The sequence below is a fragment of the Pararge aegeria genome, chromosome 5 (assembly GCF_905163445.1).
Source record: "Pararge aegeria chromosome 5, ilParAegt1.1, whole genome shotgun sequence".
In the NCBI taxonomy this organism is placed as follows: Eukaryota; Metazoa; Arthropoda; class Insecta; order Lepidoptera; family Nymphalidae; genus Pararge; species Pararge aegeria.
This window is the reverse complement of record NC_053184.1, coordinates 14,300,189-14,312,473: the sequence shown is the minus strand read 5'-3', so window position 1 is coordinate 14,312,473 and position 12,285 is coordinate 14,300,189. Positions and strand designations below refer to the sequence as shown.

Genomic DNA, 12,285 nt, shown 5'->3' with positions numbered 1-12,285 from the left:
GGGTAAGCAAATAAAAGGTGGTCACAGTTGTGTGTATTAAAGCGCCACAATGCGCCGTTGCGGATAAGAGGTTCAATATTTTGATAGCGCGCGTGGTGATGGTGGGATTGTAGAAACATGTGGTCAAACATTGTGCAACATCGAATGTAGCTGTTTAATCGCCGCGGTGAACGGCACGCACGACCAAAACAAACGTAGCCGCGCTTTCGCTACGCTCCTAAAGCATCACAATTTATAAATTGTGATGCTTTAGGAGCTATAACATATATGTCACGGTACAAGTACGCTCAGAGTTAGTAACTTTGACATTGTAGTTATTCAAAAGTTTTTCACTAACGACGAACTAGGTAATACACACATAAGTAACGCCTCTATTCTAGGATATTCCTAGACATACATTTACATTTGACCAATAGTTATCACCTAAGAATTGGTGAAACGTTTTTATTTCTATAGACTTCGCCTAAATCATTAGGCATTCGAATTAGGCGATTCCTAGGTTTAATGAAAACGGGTAATAGTGTTAATTGATATACTTAAGCCATAAGCTGTCTTGCAGGTCTAGTTTGAAGCAATGTTTAATAACTACTTATTCGGTACTTTTTGTAAAAAACTCAGTAGGTACCTACTGGCCTGAATTCAGAAAATCATGGTCTCCAACTTGGATTTCAGCAAGAATAGTCTAATCCTTCCAAGTACTTTATCAGCAATATATATACAAATGTGGAATGACTTGCCTGAGGATGTGACTGCAGTATCACTGAATCAGTTTAATAATAGACTGGACAAACACCAAAAAGACAAAGAGCACAAGTACTTACTCATATATAAAAGAAGCTGTTTAGTCTGTTATATATAATAATAATAATAATAATATTACGACGATACACACATCGCCATCTAGCCGTCAAAGTAAGCTTAGCTGGTGTTATGGGTACTACGACAACTGATTAATAATATGAATAAATACTTATAATATACTGATAAACATCCAAAAACTGAAACACATTCATGTTCATCTCACAAACATTTTTCTACCTGTGGGAATCGAACCTATAGCCTTCATTCACAAAAAGCAGGGTCATTCTCAAATCACGTTATTAGTGAGAATATAAAATGATTCTGAAATGTGGTTGTATCAGTTGGCCTAGTAAATAAATCAGTGTAACTCTATGTTATATAAGTTAATATAGAGTAACAAATAGGAGAGCTACCTACGCTTTACGTCATCAAATCAGAAATAAGAAGATCCGAAGTAAAAGCATTGGGAGACAGTCGTGGGCCAAGAAGCTGGATTAGGTACATATAAATCCTTACAAGATATCGTAATTAGGAAATCCTTACAAGAGATGGCTTTGCAACGTGGTTGCTAGTTGTAGGCTTCATAATAAAGAATAAAAATTTACGTGTGATAAATGAAATCAGTATCTTTATCAAATCAGGTATTAAAAGATCTTTAGTAAAACCATTCGACTATTTACGAATCATGACAAGATATCTATGTTCACTGTTCAGCAGTGTATGTCCATCGGTAAAGACGCTAATTCATTTATATAGCGAAGGTAGATCTTTCAATCCGTGGTTGAAATCCGTCGCTCTTATACTACAAAGAGGTACGACAAAGATCAAAATAAACTCTTGAGGTGAATCAGTCGTCAGCTCAAGAAATTCCAGCACATCAAAGGCAAATGTTCGCGGAAATGCAGTTTTTCATGTGGGATTAGCGACAAATACTAATGAATGTGCGTAAATACGATGCGATGTGCTTTTGAGTACATCTCACATCCTGCAAATTAGTTAATTTATTTTTCTTTTTAAAAATAACGTTTTGTGATTTCAGTTACGAATGATTAAATGAACAGGAGATCTAAAAGGATAATGTCAATAATTATATTTAGCCAACTAAAGAAAGGTTATGATTTTGGCAGCATTATTATGCTCGCAAGAAGCAAGAGATGGAAATACATTCCATTTTCGAATCCTTTCGATACTTTCTCATTTGAGTAAAAATGCATGCATGACCTATTTTCATAAAGTTTTTTCTAATATTTGTTTAAAATACCCTACTTTAGAGACAACTTACATTGTAACACTAGTTTTCTTTGCCAATCCATATTTAAATTAGGTATAAATTTTAAAGTAGTTCACATTTGTCAGTTCATCTTTTTATGCTTAAACCATACAACAGATTTCGATAAATATTGGCAAGAGAATAGATAAATTGGATAGAAGCAGGCGCAACTTCGCGGAATTGAATGGCATCCAATGATAATCAAGATAAATTAGCCACAATCCGCTAAAATCACAAACATCTGTACTGTGTTTATTAATATAATTAGGGTTTTTTTTAACTGGTGGTAAGTGATGATGCAGTCTAAGATGGTAGCGGGCTAATCTGTTAGGGAGTATGTTAAGTACTGCGTATGTTTAAAATTTATAATATCTACCATCTTTATACTCCGCACCAAGCAGTCCTCCCGCAATGTGCTCTACGAACGTTTCGTTAACTCTACGACACCGGAGCATCCTCAGGTGATTTTGACTAAATACTTAAATAATAATTGCAATTATAACAACGTACAGGTGTACTATTTTACGTGAATTATAGCAAATTAAGCTTGATGTTCGTTGTAAAGATAGTTCTATTAAACGAGTACAAAGTAAAGTCAATATTTATATCAATATTTTAATCTTATAGGAGAATAACGTGTCGGTGTTACGTCTTTCGTCATGCATGCTCTGTGCAAAAAATTGTTATCCTCGAATATTAAATGCTTTAGTTGAATGGGCATATTTACAATTGTTCTTAGTTTGCTTTGGTTTAGCTGTAGGAGTTTTATCTATACTTTTGTCTTATAATATTTCGATTATTATAGTAAATTTTAAGCCAAAGAAGCATTAATGGTGTGGAAAATTCGGCACTTTGCTTGCGGGCATTCGGCCGAATTACACAGTTTTATCGACGGACCGAAAAGATTTACGGGCACAGCTGTCTGCTTCTTGGAAATGCAGATACTATTAAAAGAAACAGAATTATCGCTCTTAAATAAGCGTGAAATATATCCCAAAAAGAGGTAGTTTACTATATAAACTGCTCGTAAGTGGGAAAAATAATGTTTTTTTTAGGATTTGTTTGTGTTCGGTTTATGAGGAATTGTTGAATCTTGCGAAAAACATTTAAATCTTTTTAAAAACATAATATCGAATTCTACTACAATATTATTATCAATATTTTTGACTATACTCTACACTTTTATATTTCCCTTAGAGCAACGAAGATATTTCAAAAATATTGTTTGCACTTGCATTATCTTCATTGCTCGGTGTTATCTAATACAAATTTCATCTATACGACCTGGACTGATATTTTTCAACTATCTTATCGGTGTTTTCTTCCAGATGATAAAGTATACAAGGGGTGAAAAAAACCCTTAAATTTGAAAACATAGTGTCTTCGTTGCTACAGTGACTGTCCATCAGCTAATCAGCTATGACTCTATTCGCAATTTGATAAAAAAAATAACTAACTATCTTTAACTAGCTGCTGCCCCCGACTTCGTCCACTTTTATTTTTGGTTTTACAAATTCAGCACTAACTATTTCTATGCAAAATTTCGCTAAGTTAAGCAGTCAAGCCATGAATAGGTAACAAATGCATTTTTTTTTAATCCCACAAGTAACTAAAATCACAAGCTTATATGGAATAATTATACTTTATCCATCTCCAGGATAAAAGTGTTTTGTTTGCCAAATTTCGTCTAAATCGGTTCAACGGTTGAGCAGAACAAAGGTAACACACAAGCAAACATACTCACTTTCACATATTGTATAATAGTTATAATATGGATACATTTCCAATAAAAATAAATGATTAATCTCGAAACATCTAAATTCCTTTGCTAGAAATAAAACGTTTTTATTCTACTTAAAATACTTGTAACATTCTAGCTAGCAGTAGGTACTTCAACTACTCAACGTCCAGTAAAAGTATATTTTTACGGCACTCCCCACAGAGACGACCGACTCGGACGGTAAATAAAACTACATATTACGACTCGCTCGGAAATTATAACGTATACAACTTAAGACCTTAGTGAGAGTTCTATACAATTTCGCAATAGCATAATTATTATTTTTTTATCGCGAGATATTATACATTTTCAACAACGATACCGTTAAGATACTTCATAATAATTGTCACGCTAAAGTGTGGTTAGATCAGTCTTATTTTAAGATCCTTGCTGGGTGGTTTTTAATGATAAAATTCTCAGAATGTGTTCGCGATAATTTCAAGAAAGGTTATCAAGTCAAGTAAGGCTCAATGAATAAGACTGTATTTCAAACACAACTACTGTTTTGGGTGTTAACCTCCTCATAGCATACAAAGAGATCAATAAACAAAAGCTTCTGTTCCTTTGAGATAACATAATAATGTAAAGCAATGATATGTCATATTCTAGTTTGGTTTTGATTGGAATAACTATCTCGTCTTAAAAAGTTATCAACTAGTTTTGTTTAAGGATCAAATATTTTTAACATATTCTACGGTAGTTAATATGTCAACATTTGTAAAGTTCAATCAAGTTTTCTTTGAAAGTTCCACCGTTTATATTTTATCGATGTCATAAAACTGCGCATCGGCAAAGTTAGGCGCCATCGCTAGTATCGTAAACCAAACTTTTATACATTTCTACGTGACATTTCTATTTCAAACTTCAAAGTTACTGCTTGTTCGTTTTTATTCCCGATGACATTTTGAAATTTAACTAATGTTTGATACTAATATAAAGCAACTTTGGCATATTTATAAATGTTTTCAACAGTTTCGTTATTTAGTTCATCGTGATTAACGGACATCAAAATACTGTAACAACCTCAAAATATTTAGACAGAAAGAATGGGAACAAATTATAGTAATTCATCGAAATAGCGTTCCACCGCTTGGGTACATTATTTACTCTTTTATAGGTTGGAGGATTTAAGCAACAACATTATTAGGTTATAGTAATAATGAACGCAACCGCGTCGCTTCATAGAAGTAGATTTAAAGCAGCTTGCCATTGCCAAATGTAGTACTTCAATCGATTACGTAAAGAAATTTGTAAGCTCTTAATAAAACTCATACTTTATTATTCTATTTCAAATCCCCAATCGTTCATAGGCTCAAAAAATGTACCCTCGGCAGTAATTTCATTGCTGCTTTGTGATGCCGCTTCCGGCATACACAATAGATGCATGCAAACTTCGTGAAATGGGTAAAAATAATCCTCTACCAGAGCCCAATACATCACGCGAACTGTCAGTCGAGACCGCACGAACAAAAATAGTCCATTGTGAAAGCAGCGATGCTTTGTCGAAAACTTCGGCAAAAACTTGTGCAATTTTTGGTGATACACGCACCGACGCGCCGGCAGAAAAATCTACAATAATCCTAATTCTCTTTCTTAACATGGCGTTATAAATGAACACCCATCCCAATTGACCATCAACGAGATCGTTACACTAAATCAACGCAATGATTAATGGCGGTTACAATTTTTAAAAAAAACTTTTAATGACTTGACTGACGACAAATAGGCATTTGAGCTCTTTTAATATTAGATCATAGAAACTGGAGTTCTCGCATCGCAACCTACAATTAATCAATTCCAAAATGGGAGCGGGTTATATTTTACAAGGCTCCTTTCAATCCTTCTTTGTGTGGGTCTAAACGTCGACACTCGCTTCGCCGCCATAAATATGGTAGCCGTCGTCAAAACAAACATTATTCAAAAGGCATGTTTTCATTTATTTTAACAATAACACTCACTTGTATAAAATCTCCGCGTGTGATCTCGGCAGGCGCAGGTTTCGTGAGAGTTCTCTATTTACTTTGAAGGCTACTGTTAAAGAATTTACTAAATGTTAGCATAATTCATTTGAGGACATTTGCCTTATAAAAAGTCTTGAGTAGGTGTTAGTAAATATTGCGTCCCTAAAGCTTTATAGACTTAGAGTCACAGAGAAAACTATTGTCAAATTAACTGGCCCTGTCTTCTTTGATCCGTATATAGAAAGCATCCATGTTCAGTATAAGAGCTGTTATAAATGTTACTAAGAGAAGACATGCCTGAAATGTTTCGTATAACGTATTTATGGTTTTACTAGCTGTTGCCCGCGACTTCGTATGCGTTTGTTTTTTGATGTGGCATTAAATTTAGTTGTAGTTCTAAAAAAGTTTTAAGTATTCAGTATCGCTGAGCCTTAAATGACGGATTTGCTACTGTCCGCTGAGGAGTTCTATCCTCTATCTCCAACCACAGTTTGGGCAAAATGAAACACATATTATAACCTCTATAGTACAAAAATAATTATTTAAATCGGTTATAGTTTGTTGGAGTTATGGTGTAAAATCGTCAAACACTCATCCCCTCTCCTAAAGGAACCAAGCTTAATGTCGGAATAAAAAGTATTCTATATTACTTCTAACACGTCCAAAAATATGTGTAGAAACTTTCATCAGGATCGGTTAAGTAGTTTTTGCGTGAAAGCGTAACAAACAAACTTACATTGACATTATAATATTAGTAGGGATATAATTTTTCTTATTAAATTTAATTAATCTGTTTGTTGGTCAACTGAGAACTTTTAATAAGGACAACTACTTCCACCTCGTCATTTTGTACGATTTTATAACAAATAGAGAGGTATTTTAAATTTCCCTAAAATTCCCCGACCCCAGACTTTAAGGGGTTAATGAGTTTTTTTAATGGTATTTCATGCCTGTACCTTCTGAAGGATCTGGATCATAATAGTTATGTATTCATTAAATATGAAATGTTACCACCATCTCTAAACCTACTTATATAGGTACATTTCCTTTCAAGGAATCCGTTTAAATAAATATGTCTTCACGCGGTACACATTCAAGATATTATATTAACCAAGTCCGCATACAATCTCGAATGTTAATAAACTATGTTGACGCATCTAGTCGTATGTGAAAAATAAACACGATGAAGACCAGAGCTCAGTGCATTTGCTAAAGTTATCTCTACGTCACCTCGTAAGTTAAATGTCAACAGTCACATTATGGTTTTGAGTGCCATCACTTGACTAACGATGTCATTGTAGCCATTAACTTTAATATTGGTTTATGAAATTAAAGAAATACTGAGGACGTACCATTTGGCGGTCTGAGAGACCCTGCCTTTGGGAGTCAGTTGCATTCAGGTACAGTCATTTTTTGAAATACTTTAATCATTTAACTTTTCAGATATTTTACTAAATTATTTAGCATTTTTACAAATCCTTCTAATATTATAAATGTGAAAGTGTGAATTGTTGTTGCTGAATAACAAAAAAACGGCTAAACAGATTTGAATGAAATTTGGCATGCATGTAGCCTTTGACATGGAAAAGAACATGGGCTACTTTTTATCCCGTTTCCTTAAGTAGTTCCCGAAGGAAAATTTTCAATTGTTTGCGAACTAAGCCGCGGGCAAACAGCTTTGAAATTTGGTATGCATGTCACCCATGCTATGGAAAAGGACATATACTTACTGATATTTGAAAAATTTCCTGTGGTAGGATCGTTAATGAACGTAGCTTTAGAAATAATTCTGAAGTAAACGCAGACGAAGTGCGGTCAGAAGTTATTGTGTTAATAACTCGAATTTAATTTATTGAATATTTTTATTAAATAGTCAATTTAATATTAAGATAAAGTGATTTTATTATCATCTTAAACTGTGCTTTAATTTTAATTCAAAAGAGAAATTCATCGAGTCTCTCTTTACAACAGTACTATCTCAATTTTATCAGATGGTCCTCATATATAATATTATAATAGTTTTGATATGTGCATACTACGATACTATGATGGTAGGTCCCTCACACAAACGTCATTTCGGCGCACCGCCTCTCATCGAAAGAGCTCTTTGTTTATTGGATTGAGCGATACATTTTTTTTTGTTAACTGGCGTCCCGTCATCGTTCAAGTGGCAATAAATTATAAACTTAACCTTGGCCACGTTTGTTTTGGTTAACCGTTTGTTTCTAAGAGCATGTGTGCCTCGTGAGAACATGGGTTGAACTTGGAAATCAGTGTCGGTAGCAATAATTATTCTTCCATGTTTATTTTCAGTTTTACTTAAGTGGTTACGATTAATATCCATTAACAAATGCCACTTATTTAAATGTGTCCATTTACTGCAACGATCACTATGCTCAACTGAAATTCTACTCGACAGACAAAAACATCTTGTGATAATGTTATTTTTGTGTAGTTCTAAAACTGTAATTAATGGCTTATTAATAATCAGTTATTGACAATCTAAAATTCAATACAGCGTCTAATTTTCGATTCGATTTCCGATTCGAATGAGACTAATGAAGTTCCATTCGAACACATTATCCGGTGAATTAACGTAGCTCAGCGCATTGCTGTTGATTAAAATCGAAAATGAGCACGAATTTAGTTTATCTATTTCGACATTAACGGTTCAATGTGATTCTAGAACTATAATGTTACACTATAATTCCGGTTGCACGTTACCTGTCAGGGTTGGATAAGGCCCAGTTACAGTGTCATTTAATATATCTACCGATTCACTATCAGCACTTTTTAAGACAACTTTTAAACAAGATTTATAAAAAATAATATCTCGACTGTAAATGTTTGTTGAAATTCAAAAAGACGTTCAACTCAACATTCACCGTCACAATCATGTCTATGAAATGATTATCATTTTCACTTGATAGTTTTATCGAAGTATGTTGGTTACTAATAATTTCAAAATTACATATTATAATTTTTTTTATTAAGACAACTAATATAATCTAACTATAATAATCTTTTTCTGTAAATGAAACCAACAGAGCAGAACAGAGTCATCTATAAAATGCATACTATGAAAATTAAGCTTAATTTGCTCTATTTAATTTATTATAAAATAATTATGTTATTTATAAAACTATTATAAAATAAAATTAACATCTTCTGAGGATGCTACGGTGAACCTTTTCCACACACCAGAGGCCCTGTGAGCGCTACTACAGTCGTTCATCAGCTTTTGTTAGCTAGTGGCCTCCTCAGTTAATAGCTGGAAGATTTACTTGTACACATCACGGTCATGACGGTCTCCATTTGAACGGTCAGTCTTCTCTTTTTGGTTCTATGCCTGTCAATCTTACGGTAAGAATGCCATTACTCATTTTGTTTTAATTCTTGGTATATCTATAGGGAAGTTTTCAAAAAGAGTTCCTTTTTAAGATTCTTCTCATTTAATTTTCCACAAGAATGTAAAAAGATTTTTATAATCTCTTAGGCAAAAATGGTAAATTATTATAATATTATACGAGTTCGTCATGTTCATCTCAAATATTTTCGTTATAAAATTAAACCAGAATTCGACCGTTATCACAAGCCTGCGGATTTATTGGCTGTCCCGTAATCTCCCTATATTTATAACATGTGTCCCAACCTTATCTTCGGCGGCTACCGCAGCATCTTATTACTGTAGATATTTTTATCACTGCCCTATAAAACGTAAACAAAAAAATATAACAATGTTATAAAAAAGCAGATATGTTTATAAGTGCTTTTGCAGATATGTTTACATGTGACTCTTTTTATATTCCTTTGACTGATAGTTAATCGATTTCATTAAATCATTGTGACATTTATTGAAAGAATTAAAAGAACAAACAAGAGCACCAAAGTATTCATTCGTGAGTTAATAATTTTTGAGTTTGTCTGAAAAGTACAGGACAAATTAATTTTTAGAAATAAAGTAGTCGTACCCCAAAAATAACACATAGGTAAGCACTATGCATTCGAGTAAAGAGTGGCAACGAGCGTTAAAGTTCCTAAGCCCTCTTTGCTACGAGAAATCCCTTGTGCCCACCTGTGGGATATAAATAGGCCTAGAATGATGATGAAGAATACTGATCTGAATAAAACAAGAACAATATGTGCGAGATCAGAGAGTGGCGATGAAAAAATACTATTAATACTAAGTTAAGAGAATCTGTTAGCTATCGCACCTGTAATAGTAGGTATAAGCTAACTCCACCGTATAATGCCCCCAGGCCACTAGAGTATGGCGGAAGTTTATATCAACAGTAATTGAGACAAGTAATTTAACCAGTCAAAAGTTAAATCAGGGTCATGAATTCGTGGAACAATATAAGCCAATAAACTCGTCCTCCAAGGGTTACAGATAGTGATATTACCCGCAGATCTCTTTGGATTAAATGTGTTCATTACACACAAATTCAAATTCATGTTATCTGGCATTGCTATAGAGGTCACATTCCAATATCTTGGAATAAACTACGCATTTCACTTGAACAGAAATTTATTTATTTCCAATTCTATCACCCTTTCAGTAACCACAACCATATTGGTTGTGGTTACTGAAAGGGTAAGGAAACGTCAGTTTTCATTGCCCACTGTCAATAAATAAATGATCAGCTAACCCGTATTCGGATCTGTCAATCAACATGTGCCTACTCACTTATTTTTTTTTATGTCACTACAAGTTAGCCCTTGACTGCAATCTTACCTGGTGGTAAGTGATGATGCAGTCTTAGATGGTAGCGGGCTAACCTGTTAGGGAGTATGGTAGTCATACCCCTACTCAGTTTCTACGCGACATTGCACCGGAACAGTAAATCGCTTAGCGGCACGTCTTTGTCAGTAGGGTGGTAACTAGCCACGGCCAAAGCCTCCCAGTCAAATTCTGAATTATGATGTTTAAGTAACATTTTAACATCACGCCGTATAAAGGTATATTACACTTAGGTGTAATTTTTGTAAGTTAGCGCTGGAAGGCACAAACATACAAAACGGTCCAAATATGACATTCCTTTGTTATCGGGGTCTACAGCGCGCTACTTATCAATTTTTAGATATACTTATACGATATTTTTGCGCCTAAGATCTATCCCTGGTAAAAATCTTGCCATTTTTTGGCTTTTCAAAGTATCCTATATCGCTGTACCGCCCAAAAAATCTACATGATACGATGATAAACCAACAAACACACTTTCGCATTTATAATATTAGTAAGGAGATTCTAGGGCCCATAAATCAGGACATAATACGTCATATATTAAGATGAATAGAGCTGCTACAGCAACATTTGACATCGTCCTAATATTAATTACTATGACCAATCTAATTATTATTTATTATCGTTCGTGAACTATAAATTTGTCAATTATTACAGTGATAAGGTTTTTATTTGTAATAGTAACTCAAATTTAAAACAAACAAAGTGTAACGTGGCAGTTTAGTAACCTTTTCGTTTATTCAGCGTTTTTTATTAGTAAATAACTTTTGAATGAAATAAAAGGATTGCATCATGTGCAGTCGATGTGGAAAGCTCTTCCAAGACAAGTTTAATAGTTTCAAATCTTACTCTGACAGATGTTTACAGTCTCCTTAGTATTCCAAATAAATATAATAAAGTTGTTTACGTTAAATCCCCGTACCGGGAAGTGTCCGCTACTCTATCAACGTTTATGTCTTCATAATTTGATTTTAAAGGTATGACAACGGTTGGGAAATTAAACAATATTATTAATGTATCTTTGCATAATTTAATTTTACTTGACTTGAAAATAAGTTCGACTTCAATGCGTTTTGCCATTTAGCAATAAGGTTTCTTGTAAAATTTAAACCAAGATTAAATATGATAATTTTTGTTTCAGATGGTAGAGCTAAAACATGGTTAGAAGTATTTCGCGAAGATACCAACAATTAGGAAGATCAAATATGTGGGAGTGAATAGCCAATATGGATTTGTTAGCTGCAGTGACTGCTCTCCTAGGACTTATTTGTTTTGGTAAGTTTATAGCTAGAAATTTGATCGTCTACTAGTCCATGTCATTTACATGTAAGTACATTCCACCAGTCTATTATCTTTTCCGAGCAAGCCATTAAAAGATTAAAGAAAACGCCCAGAAATTGAAGATAATATTTTCCATTAAAAACTCATTCCATATGTTGTACCCACGAAGGAATAAAGAATTCATTGTGAAGCCAAAGTTCAAGTCGCGCTAATAGTCACCCTCCCATGGGGTTGCATTCCCCTGCACAGGGTTGCCGAGCACGAAATAATCCAAAGTAAAATAACAATAATTTAAGAATATATCAAGTCCTGCTCAACTAAAAAAAAATGTTCTTCGCCCAGCATTACTTTTGAATTGACTACCTAAGATATACATATACATATAGAGGCGTAAATATGAAAACCTGGATAGCAGGTTCATTTTTGTGCCTTTTGGAGTAGAGACTTT

The 12,285-nt window shown here is 33.9% G+C and overlaps 1 protein-coding gene across 1 annotated transcript in view; it reads left to right on the top strand.

Moving 5' to 3' along the window:
• LOC120623792 (roundabout homolog 2-like) overlaps positions 1-12,285 on the top strand; it is a 77,017-nt gene that overhangs the window by 46,857 nt on the left and 17,875 nt on the right. Inside the window, exon 2 of the mRNA XM_039890034.1 lies at positions 11,698-11,831. Coding sequence (XP_039745968.1) covers positions 11,783-11,831 — 49 coding nt within the window. The 5' untranslated portion in view covers positions 11,698-11,782. The remainder of the gene's footprint in view (positions 1-11,697; positions 11,832-12,285) is intronic.